The sequence below is a fragment of the Juglans regia genome, chromosome 7, assembly GCF_001411555.2.
Source record: "Juglans regia cultivar Chandler chromosome 7, Walnut 2.0, whole genome shotgun sequence".
NCBI classification, from domain to species: domain Eukaryota; kingdom Viridiplantae; phylum Streptophyta; class Magnoliopsida; order Fagales; family Juglandaceae; genus Juglans; species Juglans regia.
Window position 1 is genome coordinate 50,547,100 of NC_049907.1, and position 25,449 is coordinate 50,572,548.

Here is a 25,449-nt window from a genome sequence, read left to right on the forward strand (position 1 = left end):
GCAAAATATTTAGTTTCGTATGCGCAAGGGTGTCAACGGATATAGGTACGTCCTAGTGACCAAAGACCTGTTTCTTTTACTGGTTAAACTTTCAGGTTAAATGCCACAAGCACTAAAACTTTCAGGTTAAACTTCCGCTGAAGGGTATATATATATATATATATATATGGAGGAAACATTTTACAGATTTGAGACTTTGTTCAAGAAAAAAAAGTTAAAAAAAAAAAGACAAAAAACAAAAAAGAGAGGAAATAAATAGAATTCAAGCAATTCTTCCGGCACGTCTGGTGTCTGATAAATTTACAGTATCATATTAATATACATCATAAATTAGCCCCTTTTTCCCTGTGCAAAATATTTAGTTTCGTATGCGCAAGGGTGTCAACGGATATAGGTACGTCCTAGTGACCAAAGACCTGTTTCTTTTACTGGTGCCTGCAAACACAATAGGAGACAGGGAAAGAGGGTATTAGGGAGCAGTCAAAGTATGATCAGAGGATGATATGGCAAGTTGTGATTTGGATCTGACCGGTGTTTTCATGGATGGGAAGACATTCCAAAACCGGAGAGTTTCATCGCCTGCCCCAGTAACTATTGTCTGCAGGAGGCAATTGATGTTAAAATTACTATTTTTACAAAGCAATGACATATTTAGTATTGTTGCAAGCATGTTTGATCTTGGTTCTTGGGTGCATATACGTGTTTTTGCTGCCTGCAAGTATGTGTTATCAGAAATTGCATTAATGAAAGGATGTAAATACCTGTCCATCAGGTGACATTGCTAGGTAAAGAACTCGCATGCTATGTCCGGTTAGAGTTGCAACCTGTCAAAGTTCAATTCAATCCAAAGAATGGAGTCACTTCAATTGTCTAGAACTTTTGAAGCTTATTTTAAACCAAGATTTGCAACAGATTACTGTGAAAGTGGAAAATTTATGACCGAAAAGCTAATACCTTTGCCATTGACGGATACTTCCACACCATAATTTGATTCTGGGAATACCCATGAGTGCTTACTAGTTCATTCACATTTTTACTCCACGCAAGATTGCAAACCTGCAGGTTAAGGAAAAAATCTATTTAAGTATAAGCGCATGAATTCTTTCAACAATAAGTTTTCACATGATAACATGGTAATTACGCCCCTTGAAACTTTCTTCTTCCTAAAAGTTATTGGCATTTTAATGTATAGAAATCAAAGAGAAAAAATTACCTGGCTTCCTGTATCAACACTGTTCAATTGGTGGCCGTTTGTGGTGTTCCAGAAGCGAATACATCGATCAGCTGTTCCACCTCCAGATGCAAGGAGGCCGCTTTGGTGGGGAGACCAAGCAATGGCCTTGACAGCAGCTGTGTGCTCTGTCAATCTCAAAGCTGGTTGCTGAGAATGCTGGTTCCAGACCAGTAGCTGGAGTCACCAGCAAGTCATTTGATTAGTAATTGACTAGGGGTGCAGAAAGACACCAAAAAGGGCAAGTGTAAAGTGTAAAAGAAACAACAAAAAACTATGTGCTGATACCTGATTATCATTGCCACCAGATGCAAGTTCCCTGTCATCATTGGACCATTTTAGCCCACATACCTGTTGCATTGAACCATTACAAAAAGAGCATAGCAAGGCTTGGGAAAGAAAACCAGTATATGTGGAATTATGGGATGTGTGATTCAAAGCTCAATAATTGTATATACAAAGGATTGTATAGCCAATGCCAAGTAGCTGGAACCGAGGGGCTTTCAGTTGATAGAAAGAGCTACTAGGAAATTTTTCGAAAGCTTCACACCTCAGACTTGTGACCAACTAGCTTGCCAACAAAGTCATTTGGAACCCGAAGATCATGTTGAAGTATGTTGCGGTCCCTACTTCCAGAAGCTAATGTGCGTGAATTCCAAGCCAAGACTCCAGTTCTTGTTTGATGCCCAGCCATGGTTCGGACTTTCTTGCATTGAGTCCCATCCCAGACCTATAAATAGGGAGCCAAAATACTAGCTAAATCTCAGGTCTATAAAAAACTAACTGAGCCAAAATACTGGGCTCCTATTAAGATGCGATTAATAAAGGATCAGATGCAGTTGAGAGAACTAGCTACCTGAACTTGACCAAAATTTGTACCAATAGATATGTATGAACCTTCTCGGGTCCATTGGACCGAACACACACCATCGTTAGGTCCCAAGTCACACAACTTCGTTACCTGAGGAGAAAAAAACAGCAGAATAAAATGAAATACGCAACCCATTCATATCACAATCTCTCTATTCAATATGTGGCGGCTGCCAACTAAGTAGCATTAAACTTACTTTGCTGTTTGAAGCACTCCACAGATATACACAGGTGCCTAATCCAACTGCCAGGACATTTTGAGAGGACCAATCCACTAGGTTCAAGTAAAAGTCATCTTGAAGTGATGGCGCATCTAGAACCTGCAACCATTTAACCTTCAAAGATCAACAATCTTATAAAATCTCCACGTTGATCTTTCTAAATTTTCCACTAAATTCTAGGCTTGCATCTCTCCCTGCCTAGATGAGATTTAGTTAAACTCATTTCCATTTCGGTGCTTCAGTTCAATGGGTTGACTGTCGGCTTAGTTACTAAGCAAATGGAGAATATTTCAAATCTGTACCGTGCCTAACATGGTAATTTTCTTTTCTTAGTTGCTGTCAGCTTAGTTGCACAGCTATTTGTTATACCGGCAGTCACAAACTAAAAGGACCAGAGCTTACCTTGTGTGGGGTCTTAGGAACCTTACGAGGTGGCTTGGGAGGTGTAGAAGTCTCGGAAGAGAACCCACTATCATTGCCCAACACCGAAGGAGAGAAAGGAGAATTCGGCCCCGAGACCTCGGTCTTGAACCGCAACATGTTCTTGCTGGGACTCATCGGCGACCCAGGACCTGCAGGAGAAAAAGACCCAAAATCAGACCCGAAAAGTTCCAATCTCAATAACCTCGAATATGCCTCGTTTCCGCCTTCTTTAACCGGTGACGCCTTCTCGATTAACCCGAATGTGTGCAGCCTCGACGACGATCTGCACGGTATGAATCTGTCACTACACATGGAAGATTTCGATTTCGAGGGGGAAGACAAGTTCGATATCGTTCGAGGCGATCCCAAGTTCGACGCCGCGCGAAAAGAACCTGAAAAGGTCTCGAGGCGCAGCGATGTCTGGGACATCCCAGGTGGGAGATTAAGCCCTGTTTTTCTCGCTTGGGGTGAATCCATTTTCTGGGTCTTATTTGATCTTTTTGCTTCCTTGAGAGATCTTGGGTTTGCGATGGATAATGGGTTCCCTATAAAGAAAGCCTCTCCTCCCGAAGCAAAGAGAGCTTTTTTTTTTTCTAGGGGCTTTGGTTCTCTCTGTGAGAAAGATTTGGAACGGTACATGGTGGCAATGTTTATAGGAATGAGCAGTCTTGGAAAAGGGAGGGAGGCGGGGGGGTCCCGTGAAAATAGAACATTCTCCAACGGTCAAATTGGACATAAATCGAGCTCATAATACAGTACAAGCTGGTTTTAGTGCTTCGTTGCCAAACTAGCCGTTGCCATACTAGCCGTTGCTCTCAGTCTCATTATTTTATTGCTTGGAGCTTCTCTGGGAAAATTGATTGTATATTATTTATTTGTTATAGATTATGTTGGCTGATCTCGTGGTCCGTTGAGGTTTCAAACTGCTTCAATTGCGAAGGGTGCCCAAAATGGGAACAATTATGTATTCATGGAAAAAAAATAAACACATTTATTGGGGGGGAAAAGATGTTGCATCGCATAGATTTCGAAAGACTCCACCATTAATTTTTACACACCACTTGGCCTTTAAGCAGATGTTGCTCAGAAAAGATGCCCCCGAAAAGATTAACATGCACCCCATCCAAAGTGAAGTTTTCTTTCATCCAAAGGTTTGAAATTCAGTTGATTGAGCAACTTCGGGGTCTGAGAATCTATAGTAGCAAAGCCAACTATTTGCACAAACACTAGAGGATCAGACCATGAATTGAACTGGATAGGAACAAATATCAATAGCCTGTGTATGCACTCACTGGACTTCAAAAGTTAAGTCTAGAATTTAATTGACTTCAGAGTCATCTATCTAACGTTAAATGATAATTTACATCAATGCACCCTGACCAAATCATCTATAAACTGTACCGCAGTTGATATCTGCGAAGCCAATCTTCACCCTTCTCATAATAATCTGTTTTACTAAAAGTCTGTGTCAGAAACTGTGGATCAATGGCATAAGCAGCAGCCCCACGCCATGCATCAAGAACTGGATCAAATGCTCTTACCACCTTTATAAGTGATCCAGATGGCCTAATCATCCGAATTCCAGCTTCCAATCGCTCTGCAATACCAGGGAAAAGACAACTCCCACCAGTCATAAATATTGAGCTGGTCAGTCTTTCCTCCACACCTTGGCCCATAGATGGCAACCTCCTTATTGAGACCCCAGCCATCTCATCTAACCCTGCTTGATCCACCCCTATCCAGTTGGGATGAAATAAAATTTCTGGGCATCGAAACCTTTCAACCCCAAGAACAATCTGGAAGTCTTCCTTGGTCAAAGGACGGATACGAGGTACTTCAACAGGTTGAGAGGTTCCTAATTCTGAGCTGGGAACAAATGTAGGATCAACTTCCTGCCACAATATTGGTCAATTGAGACTTGTATTTGAATTAAAAATAAATACCAAAATAAAAAGGTTGTTTCAGATACATATCACTATCATATACTATCATGGCATCAAAAAACTGACCTGGAGCCTGGAAGATATGCGAGTGAGTTCAGCTTCATCCTGATCTGGCCCGTCATCATCATCATCGTTATCTTTGCTCATTAGTTTGTAAAGTTGCCAATCTTCATCCCTGGCACCAAAAGTATCTTCTCCCTTTCCCCGATCAAAGGCTGCTGTCGTTAGGAGGCGCATCCTTTCCCTCTGGGCTGCACTCAATCTCTCACCACGACCAACACCTCCAGATGTATTATTTCCATTTGTATGGTTCCCATTTGTCTTGAGTCGTTTTCGCTGCTCAACCTTCTCAGAAATCTCTTTGTATTTAACACGCAGCTGTTCTAAATAAAGCTCCGGGTTCTCTCTACATAAAAAGATAGACAAATAATGAAAAAAGAAAAGTATGTTCATTTGGGGGAATCTATAATACTATTCATGCATCGAGTAAAGCCAGCTTTCTTAAAACCTAATGTTATACTTGGAATCAATTATTTAGATACAGCAGGATGTGCTTTTCTATCCTCTTTACTCTCTTGCTTCTCCTTAACAACCCTACTCAACTTAACATAACGGAGATTTACTTTTGACTGGAAAAGATTTTCTCTTTTTCTCCTGGACACCTGACTGCAATTGAAAAAATGAAAGAAAAAACCGAGACCCACCCATACAAGCGGTTTTCTTCATCTTGTTGGTTTTTTCTTTCCAGTTCTAATTCTGATTCAGAGCGTTTCTGTTTTGCTCGCTGCCGGCCTTCAGATGTGGTTTTAAGAAACAACTGCCTCCTTTTTTCCTTGAGCTGTCATGTGACCAAAACAAAGTGAGTGATTACCATTAGATCAGAAAGCTTAACAAAAACGAATAGAGCTGTTATCCATCAGGTTTCCGACCCAGTGCTGCAACCATGAGGTTGCAAGTATTGTGTCAATTAGAAACTCTATCATTCCAATTCAGGAAATTTTAGAAACAATAGTCAATACTCAAAAATAGGACCTAAGAAATATAAATGATAGATTATGCATAAACTTCAGACTTAACATACAAAGAATTTGCAATGTAGAGGTCTTGGGGAATATGGCTATATGAGTAGGTGTGTGTAACGATGACTTGATAATTAAAATATGCAATCTGTTCCCTGTTGTTTCTAGGTCCAGGTTAAATCTTCGTTCCACATTGCAGACAACAGGTTAGCCACTTGTTGGTCTGGAGGGACAGAAGGCTGGATTACATCTTATAAGCACAACCAGTTAAAGGTTCAAAATGACAAGGCAGCCATTCAGTATAAAAGCATACCTGCTCGGTTGTCAGCATGCTGTCAGGGATATTTACAAGAGGAAACTTTTCGTTTGTAGCAGGGTCTGTCTTCTCCTCAGATTCGGCTTGGTCACCCTTTGGTTCACCTTTCGATTTTCGTAAAGATTGAGTAACTTTCAGAAGGGCAGATTCTATTTCCTGCTTGGAGAGATAGCCAGTTGCTGACAGAAAAGATGGAATATCATCCTCTTCCACTTGTTCAAGCTGCTCTAAAAGAAATTCCAAACCATGCAATTCATTTTCTAGTTCGTTTATCCTAGATGACCTCTTTGCCTCAGCCATTTCTCTCAGCCGTTGACCTTGTTTCTCCTTTATGGCTGCCTTTCTAGCAATCTCTTCTTCTGAAGGAGGCTCCTCAACTGGAGGTGGAATCCATGGAAGCTGCCAACACCTGGTTTTATCTTCAGCTTCCTTGGCCCCTTTCTGTCGCCAAAACAATGCCATAGTTTATTGTCAGAGATTGAAAAGGGAAATGTGAGGAAAAGAGCCAGGCAGTTTACCTGAAACAATCGAGCTTCTAAAGCATAATCAGGAGTGATATAACAATGCTCCATCTTCAGGTCTTCAACTTTCTCCCATGTAAACCTAGCCCTGTGGCATTTAAAGAACGTGATCATAAGTTTTGCACAAACATGACTGACTCAATAGAAGCATAATTTAACACATTCTACACTTACATGTGATGAGGGTATTTAAGTGAAATGAGTTGCTTCAAATAATCAGTGATGTGGTATCCACCAATATTAGTTCGGCAGCTTCCTCTATAAACTGGCTCTCCTTCAATAAACTGAGAGTCAAATGCCATAACACAGCATAAAATGAGACCCCATAAACACACCATAACACCAATGATGATGAAACAAAATGATAAATATATGGGAATTCCCAAGAAAAACTAATACATCATTTATTTGCAACCAGGGTCATCTATATGCTCCAAAACAAGGTTATGTTTGACAACATCGGTTCGGGATGCATGTTGATGTAAGATGTCCATTGCTTGAATAAATAATGCGAATCTAGGAAAGCATACCGGGATTACATGAGTTGTGGTAAATCCAGGGCAGATAGCAAGACCATCTTTATCACAAACCCCAAGCTGTTGATTATATTTATAACTGAATGCAGCATCAACACCAAATGCTGAGATAGTAGAAAGAAAAGGCAGATTAATCAGAACACAAGTACACACATCAATGATGTAAAATGGGAACAGATCCAGCACAAAGTATTTCCAAAGGAAAGTGCAAGGACATAAAAAAATAAAACAGAATAGAAATAACCATGGCCACTGATCAGACCCATTGTTTACATAGGCAAGGCCATGCTCTCTGCTATATAGCTTTTGAGCCTGCCCATTAAAGTTTTATGTAATAGTTGGTGATATACCTACTGATGGAACTCCATAAGTCTCAAAAAGAAGCTCTGCCATTTTACTACGAGACTGAACGGGGTTGCATACGCATTCTGTGATCAGGACAGGATGATCAATCTGTTCTGCCCCTCAAGTGTAACAAAAAAACAAGTAAAAAAAGAATTCCATGAGTATATTGACAAATCCAAAACCGCTTTTGATAAGTTAAGATACCATGTCTTATTAAAATGCTAGGGGTGCAAGTGTGCAACCCAAGTAAACTTAGGAGACGTTTGGATTTGAAGATGACTTGAGATGAGTTGAGATGAGTTGAGATGGATTGTGAATAGTAATGAAATAAGTTGTGAATAATAGTGAGATTTGTGAGTTAAAGTTGCTGAATAGTAGTGAGATGAGTTGAGATAAGCTGAGATGTCCTGCGAATCCAAACATCTCCTTAGGCTATAGGAGGGAAACCTAATTTAAGGAACAGTAGGGTAAAAAGAAATACTAAAAAATAAAAAATAAAAAATCCAAAACCTAGTTCGCAATACAAAGTATTTAGGATAAATAACCATGCCAGACGCAGTGAACAGTGTAGAAAAAACAAATATTGTACAACATATCATGCATGTAGATTAGCGCTGATTTTAAATCCTGAATACACTGTTTGCTCCATGCATTACCAATGGTCTCCAAATGCCACGGATAGGTGAAGATAAATTTATAAAATTTTAGATTTGTAAATCCAGATTAACATTATTTTGAAACCTTTAAAAGAACAATACGTAGTACCCAGTCACTTCATTTTAAAATACCTAAATACCAAGGCCATGAACCGCAAGTTTTTTACCAAACTCGATAGAAAACCACAATGTAAAATAGCAAGTCTAAAAATTTACTCTTAACGGTCATAGCAAGCTGTGAGGTGGATTGGTGTGGGATTGGTGTTTTTGATAAGATCCTCACTACAAACAATCTAAGGAAACGACGGGTAATTGTGTTGGATTGGTGTTGTATGTGTAAGAAACATGGGGAATCAGTAGATCATCTGCTTTTACACTGTGAGGTGGCCAGGAACATGTGGGATGATTTGTTCACGATGGGTCATGCCTCTTAGATTGGTGGATTTCCTAGCAAGCTGGAGAAGCCTTCATGGTAACTCACAGATAGCGGCCATCGGGCGAATGATTCCTATATGTATGTGTTGGTGTATTTGGAGGAGAGAAATGCTAGAAGCTTCGAAGATCAAGAGAGAACAACAGATGAGCTAAAAGTTTTCTTCTTTAAGTCCTTGTTCTTATGGGTGGGGGCCATAGTGTGTAATGGACGAAGTGTCCATGACCTTCTACTTTCTATTGTAACCTCTAATTAGGTGTTTCTCATGTATGCTACCTGTGTACCTGGGCTTTGCCTATTTCTATGAATATAACTTCTTGATTACCGATCAAAAAAAAAAAAAAGGGTCATAGCACTCGGTGGGACTGGAAACAATCACCAGATTCTATATTTTAACAGAAACCATAGGATAATAGAAAAGCATAGAACAAGCCAAAAAATTGCTGAGAAATAGGCCTTCTGCAATAAAAATCCTACAGCATCAATGTGTATACAAATTTGTCCATTTTCGACATACCTCCGAACCATTTGCACCCAACCGATCAAAGCCGAAGTCAAGAATCTACAGATGCAAGAAAACATTTGTGAGGCCACCATTCTTGACACGCGTTCATGCATACACAAAGACACACAAAACTTGGACGAAAATGAGCTCCAGATCTATCTGTCAATAATCAAATCGTGCATTTCGGTATTTGTGACCGAAAAGCATAACATGCACAGCCTGGGAAATACTTAAGAAACATACAAATTGGTCAAATTATAAATGGGTTTGAAATAGAATACTTCAAACCAGTTACTGAGCTCCTTAAAAGAGCACGTAGGCCGCATGTTCATTTTCTTTTATTTTTTTTGGTTCATGCAGAACAGGAACTGTTAAATCAAGTGTCAGTTACTTAAAAATAAATGGTGCAGGGACTCTACCAGGTTTTCCATGGCAGATAGATTTTTTTTTTGTATAAGTGAATAGGAGCATAAGATACTAGTGTGGATCAAAATCTCTATTCTATAAGGTTTTCAGTCCATATTACCATCAGAGGTCGTGAAGAAGATTTTATTAATTTTACTAAAATAATTTAGAATTTAATACTTAAAACGATATTTCAGAATGGATTGCAGAAAAGTGCAAGATTTTTGCAGTAACGCCATTTGCTTTCCCATGTTTTCTTCGCGCTGTTTTATTGATCACTTTGCCTTCTGCAGATCCTACTAACCCCTCAAAACAAGATTCTCTATTTAAGAAGAGAGCAGAAAAAAGGTGGGCTAACTCAGGAAATAAAGGTGGAAGCAAATGGATTCTTAAAAGAAAGCGCAATAATAAGTTCAGATAAGCAGGAAATTCCTTATAAAGGGAGCTAAAAGTAGAGCAAAGGGCACTGCAGTACATTAAAATATAAAACACGTGTTATGTTCCATGTTCATAAAACTTGAAATGCCGCACTGAAATACTGAGCAGAGAAAGAAGAACCAGCTTACATATTCCATTATTTCAAACTGATAAACAACATTGCTATCAAAAGCCGAGCGAGGCCCCGAGCGAGTGCAGTCAAAGTACTTCAACAATGCAGGATCATGGTCACCAACAATAGTTACAGTTTCCCCTGCATCATAAAGCAAAACCCCAAAAAAAAATTTCACGCTGAAGAAAATCCTGGATGAATAAATGAAAACATTGAAAGACGTTCACCAGGACCTATCAGACCAATTTTAGGGAGGAAATATCGAATGAGAATAGAGGCTCAAATTCTCCTTTATTTTCTTCGGCCACTCAGTCATGAGCCAAACAGAACCTAAGAATCTAAATCGCTTGTCCCCTATAGAAAAAAATAATAATAATAAAGTTTTAGAAAAATCTTGGAATTAAACGTTACCAGTAGTTTTATGTCGTGGCCGCTGAACAATGTTGCGGAAAATGACTCGAGGGTTCATCTCTCCGGCCCATCTGAAAATTCAAAAGTAAATATTAACTCATAAGGACCTACGAAAATGAGTGCCTACATACATATATAAATATAGACGTTGGGTTAGGGTTTCTTTGGGGAGTACCCGATACGGAAATAGGAAGCACCATTGTCGATGACGATGGGAACGGTGGAGGGGAAGAGATTGTAATCGGATTGCCGCTGTATTCGTGAAATGAACGGCATTTCAGTTTCTCCCCTCAAAATCCGAATGGGGAATTAGGGTTTTGTGGAGGAAGCCAGAAGGTCAGGTCCAGCAAGATGGTAAGCAACCAGAGTAGCAGGCTAGCAGCCGTGAACCGGATTAATCACGACCCGAGCGGCGAGCGGGTTCCACTCGAACCGCTTTGTACTCTGGGAGTTGGCAGAAACTAATCTTACGGCTTTTTCAGAATGAGGTCCAAACCATATATAAGCCCAGCCCAATCTCTTCAAATTTATAATGTCAAACTACATCAACTGGCGCGCACTCTCTCCATCGGGCCCACCCACAACAAAAAATAAAGAAGCGAACTTGGACACCACCCTTCCAAAGAGGAGGGGAAACGAATGTGTGGTCCAGATTCAAACCCAACCCTCCCTTCGTTTCAAGTAGTCCACGTGGCAAAAGTTTGCAACTTTTTTCGACCACTTTTTAGCTCGACCGACATCAGCTGAGCTTGGTTTGATTCCACCACACGTTTTGATAAGTCAAAATGTTAAATCGCAACTTCTGGAACAAGCTAGCAGCTAGGGTCGGTTTCCACTATATAAATCATCTAGTAATTAGACTAAACACTTGCACAGACCATTCTCATCATCGAATTACATATATAGTTTGAGGCCGTACGATATGGAGGTGGACGAGAGGGTGGTTAATGGTAACAAGAGAGTGGAGGAAGAGGGTTGCGTTACTCCGACACACAGTGACTGTCAAATACCAACGGCTCTGGCATGCCCGCCGGCTCCAAAGAAGAAGATCATGGCTCACGTGAAACATCGGAATCAGCCGTCGAAGAATGGTTTTTTTCAACCACCTGATCTTGATGTTCTTTTTGCGATGACACCCAGGAGATCAGAAGCTTGTGCTTGAGGGGGTGTATGTGGAAGAAATGACCGGTCCTGTTTTAATTAATTTTAATTTGATTGTTTCAGAATGTGCTGTTTTGTAAGCTCTCGGAATATATGATGCCATATGTAGCTATAAGCTGTCATGTACATATATGTATTTCGTTGTCTTTGTTTAGAACGGCTAGCTAGCTGGATAGTATAGGGTTCCGCTTGCAAGTCATTAATCATGGTATGGTCGTTGAGTAAATGTCCACGGACATGTAAAATTAGGCTGCTTTTTAATATTGAGTTAAGTTGAGTTGAATTGAATTTAAATGATAAAATATTGTTAGAATATTATTTTTTAATATTATTATTATTTTAAAATTTAAAAATATTGAATTATTTATTATTTTTTATGTTAAAATTTAAAAAAATTATGATAATGAGTTGAAATAAGTTAATATAAATTTAAGTTCCAAACAAAGTCAATTATATGGACCGATTCTTGCCGGCCCTTATATGAACCCAATTATATTCAAAGTCTCTCTCTTTTTCTTTTTCTTTTTCTTCTTCTTCTTTGTGCAATTCAGCTAGCTTGAGACGTACGGGTAAAGTTTCTGTTTGTTTGAAAAAAAAAAAAAAAAATGTAGCTTGAGTCACACTTTTGTTGTAGTAGAATAGCAGGAAATGCATGGGTAAATAAATAAATAATAGGGATGAGAATGGAGTGTAGTCTCAATGGGATAGGGGTTGAGATGCGTAAGTGCCGAAGGGCTGGAGACAGAAAACCGGGCGTCTTCGTTTTTGTCTCCAAAGCCTAGTTTCAATGCCCAATGGATAGGCTTTGGGTCTTGGAATTTAGGAAATCGGCCCAAGGCTCTAGAAAAGACCGCGGCATGATTTCAGCCCTGCCGCAATCGGTCCACTCGTTGGACTCCTGAGTCCTGATTAAAATAGCTAGCGCACTTTTCTTTTCTTTTTTCTTTTCCTAAGATTTTCTTTTAAAAGGGAATTGGGATATGAGACTCGATCCCAGATAGGCCTAAAAAAAGGGAGAGAGACAAAAATCATAATGCTAAGTCATCGGTACTAGCGTCCATAGTTACCAGCTTCGAGACAAATGTAAGCAAGCAGCCAAGACCAGCTTGGTTCAGAAGATTATCATGGCAGCTTGGAGAAAATGTAAAGCTGTGCAATTTATTTTGCATTAAGATGAGAGGACGAGAAAAGGCAGTACTTGGCAACTGGCAAGCATCTTGCATGAAAATTCAACGGAAATTTGATGTTCAGGTCATTGTGCATGAATGAGTGGTAGTCTGAATTTTTATTTTTTTAATTGTAGGAGGAGAATATATCGAAGATGTGCAGTTCTTTATGGCTGGAATTATTGTACTATTGGGAGCCATTAACGGGTACGGGATGTACTGACTGTCTGGTCTAGTGGGTTCGGGGATTTCTAATATGGACATTGGATACCCTTCTGTTCAGTCTCTTTTATGGGCCCACTTTGACCATATTATTCGAGCCTTATTTTATATAGCAACATCATTGTCATTTGTACCACGGCATGCTAGAGTTTCTCATTCTTGTTTCCTGCACAAACTCTACATTTTCCTTTTTCCATAAAAAATACGTACGAGAGATTTTTTTCCTTTATAATTCACCACGCCAATTTATAAACAAATCATGGAAGTAAATATAATCTTGAATGTAAGTTCTTCTCTGTCCAAGGCGCTGGGACCTTGATCACGTAATGATCAGCACAAAACTTGTATATATATATATATATATATATATATAGTTTCAACCACGTACGTACAGGAGTCAAACGTTGAATGATTGAGGCAACCAATCATGGCGAAATGTTGAGAGTGTTTATTATACCAGCCCAATGTTGGATTATATATATGACGACGTTCTAATATAGCAATGATCAATACATTAATAGATTCTAATAAACGATAGTTACAAAAATCATGTTATTAAATTAATAAATTACATATTTTGAAAAATCATAAAATATAACTAATTAACGTATTTATATAAATCACTTATCTTTCAAGAATATATCCCCGCATTTTATTGCGCGCCCAGATGTTTTTATTTTTATTTTTATTCACATGACCAAACCAGGACGAAAAAAATATGACGTTTGGATGACTCAATCATGATATATTTAGTATCGTAAAAGCTGATTCACTTCAATTACGGTCAATTGAATTATCATATACCTGTAGAGGTGGGTCATACTGCTTTCTACATACTTCAATATTTATGAGAATTAATAAGCTAGGGTTCTCGACAACTGGAGAATAAGCTCTAGTACTGTTCGCCAGCCAAGCCAATCAGGAGAAAATAACCAGATAATGTCCTCATGCTATATATAAATTTACCCGGCCCACTGAAAATGACCCTTAAAGAATCCTAAACATAAAACAACATTGATAAAATTAAATAGAATCACTTAAAATCCTGCAACAAGCGTCGGGTACTCCAGGTATTACGTACGTACATGATCAAGCAGAATATATATGTACATGGAGAACAACTCGATCCAGAAACGATTCATGCATATTTATAAGAAATAAAAATGAAGCAGATATATATAATAATACATGTATCTCAAGGGAATCATGTACTTCACAAAATAATGAAACTATGGTGATAAATCATAACTGTTTTGATTGTCATTAAAGCAGCAGTAAGTGGCACTACTGACTAGTGTAGGTTTGGAATACCTTCGATCCACAGTCATTTACAAAATAAGCGAAGTGTCAGATCGTTCACCAGATTTCACACTATATATCCAGGTGAAATATTTGTTTTATTTCTGAACTCTGGATCAGCTTATGATTTTCCTTAAACAATCATAACCAAAGATATGGCTTATCTCAAGAGTTCACTGGTGTGGCGATCAACCTATATAATGCCAATTTATGTTAAAACTCTCGAATGAACATGAAAGTGCAGCATGCATGGATCTTCACCCCTGTGTACGCATTCAGGCACATGTTAGAAATGTGAATGAGTTCCTATATATATACAACAAAAACTATAAGCTCACCCAACCGGTACTACAAGTTGATCTTGATTGCTGCCAGGTTTATTTATTGGTTGCTATACCATCTGATCAAAGCTTACACATTTTGTCCTACATGCATATATTATATCATTTGGACAGAAAAATATATTATTCCAATAATAAATCCCACCTGATAATCGGGCTAATGTAGTAGTACTTAGCAGTCCTAGTTAATTTATTATAAACAGACTAGAGTACAGGTAAGGAAACTGAATATTGGATCTCCAAAAATACACTGATTCATGATGCAGTAGGAGTCTCCACAAGCAAATTTTGGAAAGGGAGAACTCTATGATTAGAACGCGGTAATTTAAATTAGGCCTGTCAGGATTTCAGTTCAGACTGAAAAAATCGACTGGACCGAATGGTTCCGATCAGTTCAAACGTGACTGATGGAAAGACCGGTCAGTTTCGAACTTTCTTTTACAAAATTTTCGATTCTCAATCCACTCCTGGGGTGGGATTTTTCCACCCTGAACAGACCGAAATAATATACATATTTTAAAATATTTTATATATATATTATTTTATACAATAATTGTAATTAATTATATAATTTTTATTTAATCTATCATCATTGACGATATAAAATATTAAGTATACAATTATTAATATGTTATCAATTAACTAATGTATTATATCAATTAACTAACATATCACCATTAACTAATTATTAATATCTACATCTAATTAAAGTTATTAGATAAATTTTTTGTAAAATACCTAAGTTATTAGATTAAAAAAAAACATTTGGTATTGGGCGGGACTGACCGGACCAAATGGTTCCGGTCTGGTCTAGTCTATTAGCTAGGGAATTCTGTCCGGTTCAGGGTGGAAAAATACTAGATCGAAGCGGTTCGATCTGGTCCCAAAACTCCCTTTGGACCGACCAGACTCAACCGAATTCACTCCTAATCTAAATGACTCCTTCCTTAACAGACTATCATGCATGCGTACTTAACCAACCAAACAGACCATAACAGTTAATCCCAGATACATTAGTAATATATATTGTACAACTTTCCAACTTTAGACGGGTGAATGTAATGATATTGAGAAAGATAGAGGCTGAAACAAATTAGTATCTAACCAATACTAAAATTTGTGGATCAATAGTTTAATTTTTAACAATTGAGAGTGCTAGGATTGTTGGACATCAATTTAGTTAAGCATTTAACCCTCATATCATAACATTATTATTAAAGAGTCAACTATTAAAAATCTTAAAACTATTAGATAATTTCGTTAAGCATTTAACAGATAATAAGTCAAAGAGCTCCCCAGCTTGAACATAACTGGAGAAGATTTGAAGTAGACAACTTTTCTCTCATATGCAAACCCAGAAATCCTAAAATACCACTTCAAAGACCACTTATCCTGGAAAACCAAATCAAAATTCTGAAAAACAGTCGAGAAACTCTAAATATTGAACTGCCACATCAAATCTAAGAAATCCCTCATTTCAAAGGATGGTTTTCAAATTCAGATGCCAGAGCAAAACCAGAAATCCACGATTGTTATGTACGAAACCGACAAAATGATTGCATGTTCGACTTTATGTGTATTCCAAACAGAAAAGCTGGTCACTCATGTTCTCATGAAGCTGGTTAGATCGATATCATGCAGATCAAAATGAATATCATGGCCTAGAGTGAGAAAAAAGAAAGAGAGAAAAGCGAATAACAATTCAATACATCAAACAAAAAGACGTCATGATTTATCGGATTACAATACGGCTCCAAAGGACAGACATACCTGCTGAGACCAGGGGGTTGCAGTGCGAATAACTTTCAGAGAAAGATTTCAGTAAAACTACTGAAAATAAAATCTCCAAAGAAACACACGAGATTACACCATATTACCATATGGATCGTGGGAAACCTTCTTTAACACAAACATCAGACAAAGCGGCGTTAAGTACCATAAAAAAACCCTAAAAATATAAACCGGCTCGAGTTAGAATGAAAATTCAAACCTATAAACAACGGAAGCTGCAGTTTCAATCAGAAAAAGTGGTTTCTGATCCGTAAATCTAAAAGTGATTATAGCAAACTAATTTTCGAAGTAATCGATGACTATGAGTTACCTTCATTCTTGGCACCAAAATTGAGGGCATAGTCTTCAGTAACCTGTTAGTATTAGCCATTTATTGCCGCTGCAGCATCATCAAGATTCCCAGATCACAGGCCATACGGAATAAAGCGAGGGAATACCCCGAAAAGGCCCTCAAAACGATTGTGAATCTTGATGATGCTCCATCCGCAAACAATTGCTGTTGGTCTTTAGAACTTCGTCATCATTTTTAGCCCATGCAAGAGATAGAATAGGAAGGACGAACATCCTAACCCTAACCCTAAATCTCATGCCTATACAAAAAAGTTAAGGAAAAAATTTCAGGGGGAAGTGATAAGGCTTCAAAAAGTTCAAACGCCCATATCTAGGTCTATGATTTATGTAGAATATTTTTTTATATTGAACAATAATATTCTGCGTATGCATAAACTCCTAAAGATGTAAAAAGAACTAGTGAAAGGAAAAGATTCTCAGGAAAGGGAGAGAAGTGGGAGAGATGGAAAAGTGCTGAGGGATCAAGAGAGTTGGATGGTGTTATATTTATAGAGTTTCAATGAAGGAAGAGAAGGAATGAGCAATGAATAAAAGAGAGGAAGACTGTTTGGTGACGGAGAGATCTGTGGAAAAGAGAGAGATAGGTGTGCCCAGAACAGTTATCCGTCGTAATCCAAGGTACCAAATTTATCGGAAACTAGCAGTCTAGCAGAATTGGGAACCCGAAAATTTACCCTTTTTTTTTTTTTTGAACGTCAAGAAAATTTACCCATTGATGTAGTAGTGACATCTATATTTAGAGGATATGTTGCGTCCTCCACAAGCATTTTTAAGTGGGAGCGACTGGCGAGAGGAATTGACAGGGCCCTGAGCAGGCCTGCTGAATATCACAGGGGTATATATCACGGCCCCCCTCTTAGGGTTTCGGATTTTTTGATCCCTTTTTTGCCACTTTCTGATTCCATACAAGTTTTAGGAGAAGCCTTTAATTTGCCAGTTTGTGGCCTTGTGTGATCTTTTTTTTAAAAACAAAAACAAAAATTAAAATCTGATGTTTAATACAAGCTGCCAACCTTTTATTGCTTTCACCGATCATATCATCATGTACTTTATTTTGTGGAAAAGTTGAAATGACCAAACGTATCCCTAGTATAAAACATAAAGAATTTCCATCTTCGTATTAATTTACAAGAGCACTAGATTAAAATTATATGACTATTTCAAATTTTGCACTAAATAAGCACAATTAATTTAGATTAAATTTAGTGTATATGTGTCTGTGTGTCAAATAAGTTTCTTTGCTCATCCTCCAGTCTTATATATAATTGGCCTCTCAATTTTCTTTTTCTTATAATTAAGCTCAATTGCACTAAACCAACATTAGTTCTTGTTATGTTACGTGCGGCAATTATGATGAACAATACAAAAAGAAAAAATAAGAAAACATATAGATTTAACGTTGTTTGATAGTGTGCCTATATCCATAGGAGTGGGGGCCGCTCCGCTTCACTCGGTACGCTACGCTCCCTTTACATCAGCCTACTTTCTCTATATACGTATTCCACTCAATATGAATCACATACTACAACAGTTCTCATGCTTCGACATAGACAATATTGTACGTATGATAAGTCTTTGAGATATCAATTCCGCACGTTAATTATACAGGTAGCTAGGTTCCTTTGTATGAATTAGTACACATACAAATATTATATATACTTCCGAGCTTGATCACTCAGCCACTAGTTATGCGCAAATTGTAATTTACTGATAATCCAATATAATGGAATTCAACCAATTATATTGTCCATGGCAATCAGGAGCTAGCCTCTCCGTCTGGCCCTCCATCTTAGGCAAGTTTCTTGATTTCTTAATTAATTTCCTGGAGTGCGTGCAGCTGGTTGTTGTTGCTACGGCCGATTTATGTTCATGTTTACATTGTTTAGTTAGTAATTGGCATATTCTTCTCTCTCTTTTTTAAGCTTTTGGGATATCTACATGAGCTCTTCGAACAGGTACGTACCTGTTCTACTAATCGATCTCTTGCAATGTGAAGTTCAGAATTCCAATTAGTTGAAAACACTGAGCACCCCATGCATGAGTTAGCCATTAAAACTATTCGGACAATTAAAGTTTAGTCTTGAAGTAAAACGCTTTAATTGTCTTTTTACTATAGTAATATTTAATTTACAAAAGAATCTAGTCTATACATGATGTCAACACCAATTTGTAAGTTGTAGTGTCTATATATATATATATATATATCAGTTGTAGTATATAGTACTTAATGTAACATATCGTGTTATTACCAATTTCTAGTTGCAAGATTAATCATCAAAAAAATTTTGCATCTTTATTTAGTTTGAGTTTAATTATCATATATACAAAATACCTCTTCTAGATCAGAATTAAGCGATCATGGCTAGGTCCCCGCACAACAGGTCCGGGGAAACTTCCCGCGCGCAAATAGTGAATCTATATATATATAATGGTGATCTACTTATGAGCAACGACTCGGCGCCTCATGGTAACACGCCTAGCTTGTTGGTGGCTTTTCAGAGGGGGAAAACACTATCATCTTGATCTGTAAATTAAATGAGATTGCTATTAAAGTAAGTGCCATGGAGATTTCATATATAATATATAGAATTAAAAGCAGTCAATATAATGAGTGATGTAACATGCTACGGGACATACAATTAACTCATTCTTATAAGTGAGGACCATCTGATCAGTACCTTATAACTAATTTATTAAAATTTAATAATTCTTCCGAATTAATATCTTAATGAATTGGCTATAAAACTCAAGTTGAATTATTACCGAACGGTCTAAGTAGCGAGACAAATGCATGTGCTATATATTATTTAAACGTTTTTTTTTTCCTGAGCCCATAATTTAAAAGTTGAAAACATATGCTTCGGCTATATATATGATTTTCACCTACATGCTTAAACGCACCGACACGTTAACCCACGACGTATCATGTCAAGTTTCTCATTAATCATGTGAACCCCATAGCTAGAATGAGAAAAGGAGGAAAATGACAAGCGAAAATCTCGCCCAATTGTTTTCGGCCATGCATGCCGAACATGTACCAATATCCAAGAGCCAAGTACTCATGCATGCACAGGCGTAAATAATGGTCGATCGTATAGTAGTACTAGCTGGTACTGGGTAAAAACTGAAAACACAACTATCACAGAATACTTGTTTAATTAGTCAGTTGAATCGAGAAGGCGAGTGAATCGAGTACATGGTGCTTAGAAAATCAATTTTTTTCCTTTTAAAAGGAGTTTTAGGGATTGCCCAATGACTCCTCCTTTGACCCCGAGTTTAGACTGGTGACGCAAGATTCTTCAAGGACATTAGATTTTACTCGTAACCCTAAGATCAGGCCAGAGCCAGAGGTAGAGGACTTGATGTGACACTGATGTGCCTGAATTTGTACGGAATGGGTGGACGAGTGACAGCGTACAACGCGGAGACATGGATCCAATAGTGACGATCCCATCGGCCACAGTTTTCCACACGGATGCTCATCCTCCTCGTACCATATATTTGCTTCTTCTCGGATCTTACTCACCGGGTAATTGTGTGCAACTGGATTGTGCGATTTGATGAGTTTAGATAAAAATTTTAAAAAAAAATTATTATAAAATTATTTTTAATATTATTATTATTTTAAAATTAAAAAAAAATTAAATTATTTATTATATTTTATATAAAAATTTAAAACAATTATAATGATTAAACCATATAAACGGAGCCTTATTAAAAAACTTTCATAGTCATGACTCCATGCGTGTTTTCTTTTCTTTATATTGAAATCACTAATGGAAATTAGATTTTGGAAAAGAGTCTGATCGTTGTGCATCTTTATGGCCCTTTTTTTAAAAATTTTTTAAAAACTGTTGAATTTGCATGAACATAAAACCAGTCATGGTTCGTTAACATAAATTTTGATGATAATACGATCAGTCAATTGGCTCTTCATTGCACGCGCGCGCGTCTGTACATAAAGGAGAGTACGTACTAGGGTTTGAGCCAGGCAAGAAACATCGGGTAGGAATTAGAGTATTTATTTCATAACCTTTTTGGTTAATAGCCCACCAATCACCATCACAAAACGTAAAAAAGGAAACTTTGATTTCCAACGCTCCGTTATTTCTTTGAATAAATATAGATAAAAGTTATTATTAAGAGTATTTATTTCATACATATAATGTGATATCATCTAAATCATATATCTTTCTAAATGAGTATTAGAAACAATCAATTAGAAGTAGTCACGTAGTAAATATAAAATATATACTATTATAATAACTTCTCTTTAATATTACTCTATTTCTTTATGTTGTTGGTCAATAGGTCATGATCCGATGGGGTGTGGGATCTGTAAGTTTAAATACTTTTATTGGGCGGATTAGCGGAGAAAAAACAGAGAGAAAATCTCGTGGGATAAATTTTCAGATCTCACAGCTTATCAAACAAATGCACGTACCATGCAGACCGGAAGGTCGGGAGTGCCATTCAGCTTGTTGGCTTTCTCCACGTACGTACAGCAAATAGCAATCTAGCAATATATAATTATATAGCTAGGAGATCACTTAGCCAGAATGTCAAAGGCCGGCCCAACCTATTCTATTCGTTGACCTATCTACTAGCACTAGCAGGCAGCAGCTATTCATTCCGGATGCAAAATCCCATTGTACAGTACTAATTAGATGAAAGGAAAATATTAACAAAAAAATCTACTCAACTTCTTACTATTCATACAACCTTCACACTCCATATTATTTTTAATTTTTATTATTTTTTTCTTTTATTAAATATTTATTATATAAATAATGAATAAATAATTTAAAATAATTTAAAAAGAATAAACTCAAAAAAAAAATTTAAAAAAAATATTAAAAATTTAAAAAATTTAAAAAAATGTGGAGTGTGGAGTGTGGTGGAGGTTGTGTAGCAAAGCTCAAATATTAATATGAAACCTAAGTTTACCCATTCATTTTGATCCACATGTATTTAAATTATTAAAAAGGTAATTTTAAGTATATTAGTATTTTTTTATAATTTTTAAAAATATTTTAAAAAATTAAAAAAAAAAACCTAAGGATCAATGCTGGGCGCATGCTAGCACGAAACTACGTACAACCTAACCAGAAAAATGATGGTGTTTACATCAGGAGTTAAAAGACAAAAATAGGGCTCTTCGAGCTAGCTAGCTGCAAAGTTGATAGTGCTTTCATCGCAGGCCAGCTTTAATTCGTAGGGAACGTTGCAAGAACCACCTGTGAAGGCACCTTTTCAACTTGGCACTACAACATGACACTTATCATATCAATTAATAGAGCGTCGTCTCCTCAATATTGAGCATCAACGACTATTTATTTGTCGCTAATCGATCAATGGTGGGTCGATAATTTTTCTGTCTCATATCAATGTTACCTAAGATAATGTTATTTACACAAGCAAGCACTTCGTGTAAATAACACTGTTTTATTTCCCAAGTGCAGATAGCTACTACCATCTTCAATATTCTGTAGGAATTTAAGCATTGTCGGTTCCGATAACAATCCCAGCTCAAATCAAGAGACTAATTACTACGAAATTGTTTGATTGTTACTTCCATTCTCTCTTCCTGGGTCTGCTGTCAAATCGCACTTTCTTATGATACTTTGTTTAAAAAATAATAGAAAAGTTTGGAAAGATGGTGACTTGGATCGTCCACCTCTCAATAATACGATCACATGCATGCTTCCACGTCGATGCGAAAACAAAAAAAGGAATCCATTATGATTCTGGCTTCAGTGTCAGGATACAGCATGCCACCGTGTCCGGTTCTTACTGTAGATCGGTCAATTATAATTAAGTTCCTCTTAGCTCTGCTCATACAAGCGTCACAGACATGTACACGTGAAGTGAGACTGAAGAGTAGAAACATGGTAGTAGTACTGTTATTTCCATTGATTTGCCGATAGATTTTCTTTTCACAAAAAGTGGGGACTACGTGCTTTTTCCTTTCCATGCTACGACGTCGTTGTCTTTCTTTCAAACAACTCATTATAGGCAATAATACATATATATATATATATATATATATATATATATATTTATATAAGAATACGTAGATGTATTATTCTCGTTTCTCATAAAAAGACGTTAATGTTTGTGTAAAGTTATTTACGAGATAACGTCACGTAATAAAACAAGAACATCAGTGCATGCATCATCCATATAGTAAGAAAAACTCCGGCATTTGTTGGTTCATCAAGCAAACCACACGATCGAGAGAGTGTCTACATAAAACTTAGAAAAAAAAAAGGGGGAAATATGAGCTGCAGGTCAAATTAATTAGGTGGATCTAAATTGCGCCCTACTCGATCGATAATTAATTTCCCAATATTGTAATACTGTAAGGGCATTATTAACGTTGAATATCATGTTTTGTTACACTGGCATTTTGTTGAAACTTGAAACGGGCTAAGAGCTCTGAACCGGTTTGTCCCAAAAAAAAAATCCCTGAAAGTTCGTTGAGAGTTCTTCACTAACCAACGGATGTCACGTTACATTGAATGATCAGTGGCTTAATTACCAGAAATGGAACGAATGGAAATCCCAATTAACGTCCAAAGCCGACTGCTCATGATCTAGTTATAGTTCTGTGTCCGCCGCCCCAGCTTTCATCTACTTATACGCCATCTCATTTCTTTCGGTCAGTAGTTTGACCCTCTTTTCTTTTTGTTCCACGACAGTTGTTTTATTAATTATCATCAAATGGAGACTGTATTATTGTATCCAATTAGAACCTAGTCTTGGACAAGGTCAACTTTATCCTGGATTTGTCAGTATATAAGGGCGTTAGATTGTAAATTGCAACTTAACAAAGCATCAAGCACCAAATATAGAACCTAGTCTTTTGGTTTTTTATACCTAGTTTTTTGTCTTTATATTTATTTGTAAACCAAATTATCTTATTATAACCATAGTTTTTTTTATTAAAAGTAAAAACTATCAATAAAATTGAGTACCACCTTCTTCTTAAAAAAAAAAAAAACAACAAATGTGTACCCACATCGGTAGCATTAATAATGTCAGAATTATAAGACCTTTTAGGCAGTCGATCGTGTTCTCGCTAAAAGGAAATTGCATCCGTTGAGTGTTAATATCAACAGGTTGCAATTAGGGCTTTACTTGGAGAATTTGATTGACTGAAGCTGATCATGTGGTTGTGACTAACAGTCACTACGACAGAATTTGTCTTTTGTGATAGTGGAAACCGTCACAAAAAATTGTCGAAAAGTCTCTAAAGATATTTGGTGACGGTTTGAAACCGTCACCTAATTTACGTCACAAAAAAATTTGATGACGGTTTACTGTTGAACCATCACTAAAAGTATTTTTAGTAACGGTTGGAGGTGTTCTGTTTGGTTGAACATCTGAACGTTTTTTTTTTTTTTTTTTTGTGATGATTGAAAATGATCACAAAAAATAATATTGGAATGTCCAATTGAATGTTCAAATGACAACTCAACGAGTTTGAATGAGAGAATATGACGTTAAACAAGTCCATGAATGCATATTTAAGATTCCCATGTGTATGGGTCCTCTTCTCCACACATTCATTGAAGTATAGTTGGGTGCTTGATATTCTCTGCCTGATCTCTCCCAGATCAGTGTTAGCTAAAACAGTGTCGTTGGTTCAATGATGATGACATGATGCATGCAGGGCAGGCAAGGGCGGCTATGATTCTGAAAGCTCAACTCTCTGTGGCCCAGCATTTTCTTCCATCTTCATGTGATGAGAATGATATGACCCCATTAACTAAACTCGTCCAAGAAAAACAATTAGTCTTTAACATGTCAATTATTTGGTGTCTCTGTCTCTCTCTGATATCTCTCTCAAGAGCCAAATAAACTAAAGCAACTATGAAAGTTGGACAACCGGGGTTAGTGAGAAAACTTTGCAAGTGCCGAATCGATTATAGTTAACTTCAATTATAGAAAAAGCCAAAGTTAATGTATTTTCTTGGACTAATATTCCCTTTTGAGCTAATTGGGTCATGACATGTGCTCAAGAATATTATCGACTCTCTGGCCCGCTTTCAACGTCACTATATTAATGAGATATGTATTAACTAGGAATTTTAAACCTACGCAACTCCGGTGATCCTAAAACATGCCTAGTCTTAGGCAAGTCATGTTGGTCGAGAAGCTCCTGATCTAGACTAGCTTCGAATTTTATCCTAATCACCTGTCACTCACGCCAGACGTGGACAGAGACAGAGAGGACCCACAAATCCTACATCCCAGGTGTTGTGTCAGGGAAAAAAAAAAGCACACGTACGGACTATAAATTCTTTAATGTATTAAGAGTAATGTTTCTAGCATTAAGAACTTGTTTGTTTTTTCAAAAACATCTCATCTCATCTCACCTCATCATTACAATTTTTTTAAATCTTCTCATAAAATAAAATAAACAATTCAATTTTTTCAAATCTCAAAACAATAATAATATTAAAAAATATATTCTAACAATATTTTATTCAACTTTTTAACTTTAATCTCAACTCAACTCATCTCATCTCATCTCATCTCATCTAATCTCTGAAAACAAATGAGCCCTAAGTTGCAGATCAATTGGACAAAAATGAAGTATGTTAGAAAAATATGTAAGATGGGGAACGAAAAAGTATGGTGTTAAATATTCAGTTCTCTCAAACACTTGAAGTAATAGGAAAGAAATAAATTTTACTTAATTTTTATTCCTCTATCCTCAAGTGGTTT

The 25,449-nt window shown here is 37.0% G+C and overlaps 2 protein-coding genes across 3 annotated transcripts; both read right to left on the minus strand.

Annotated features, from left to right (window-relative positions):
* Positions 1-119: 119 nt before the first annotated feature.
* LOC108986354 (protein FIZZY-RELATED 3) lies at positions 120-3,440 on the minus strand. The gene is made up of 10 exons (XM_018958940.2): positions 2,725-3,440; positions 2,299-2,421; positions 2,088-2,192; positions 1,782-1,961; positions 1,520-1,582; positions 1,214-1,408; positions 955-1,056; positions 762-824; positions 530-598; positions 120-435 (listed from the first exon to the last, which is right to left on the minus strand). Exons 1-10 carry the CDS (start codon positions 3,382-3,384, stop codon positions 382-384), a joined length of 1,614 nt encoding a protein of 537 aa, XP_018814485.1. The 5' UTR covers positions 3,385-3,440; the 3' UTR covers positions 120-381.
* Positions 3,441-3,739: 299 nt separating this feature from the next.
* Positions 3,740-10,812, minus strand: LOC108986353 (actin-related protein 5-like). 2 transcript variants are annotated; one of them, XM_018958938.2, is made up of 12 exons: positions 10,561-10,812; positions 10,386-10,456; positions 9,991-10,115; positions 9,032-9,076; positions 7,431-7,533; positions 7,075-7,184; positions 6,719-6,828; positions 6,542-6,632; positions 6,021-6,464; positions 5,393-5,526; positions 4,755-5,094; positions 3,740-4,637 (listed from the first exon to the last, which is right to left on the minus strand). In XM_018958938.2, the coding sequence occupies exons 1-12, from the start codon at positions 10,659-10,661 to the stop codon at positions 4,134-4,136; spliced, it is 2,178 nt and encodes a 725-aa protein (XP_018814483.1). In that variant the 5' UTR covers positions 10,662-10,812; the 3' UTR covers positions 3,740-4,133. The 2 variants fall into 2 exon arrangements, with proteins under 2 accessions (XP_018814483.1, XP_018814484.1); XM_018958939.2 differs by having other exon boundaries at positions 4,038-4,637; positions 7,431-7,538; positions 10,561-10,809.
* Between the last annotated feature and the right edge of the window lie 14,637 nt (positions 10,813-25,449).

Coding starts and splice junctions, on each gene's coding strand:
- LOC108986354 (XM_018958940.2), bottom strand. CDS start 3,384: ATGTACCGTTCCAAATCTTTCTCACAGAGAGAACCAAAGCCCCTAGAA. Junction 1,962..2,087: donor CAAATTTTGGTCAAGTTCAG/GTAGCTAGTTCT, acceptor CCCTATTTATAG/GTCTGGGATGGGACTCAATG. Junction 599..761: donor CAATGTCACCTGATGGACAG/GTATTTACATCC, acceptor TGCCTCCTGCAG/ACAATAGTTACTGGGGCAGG.
- LOC108986353 (XM_018958938.2), bottom strand. CDS start 10,661: ATGCCGTTCATTTCACGAATACAGCGGCAATCCGATTACAATCTCTTC. Junction 9,077..9,990: donor AGTTTGAAATAATGGAATAT/GTAAGCTGGTTC, acceptor TTGCATCTGTAG/ATTCTTGACTTCGGCTTTGA. Junction 7,185..7,430: donor TTATGGAGTTCCATCAGTAG/GTATATCACCAA, acceptor CTACTATCTCAG/CATTTGGTGTTGATGCTGCA.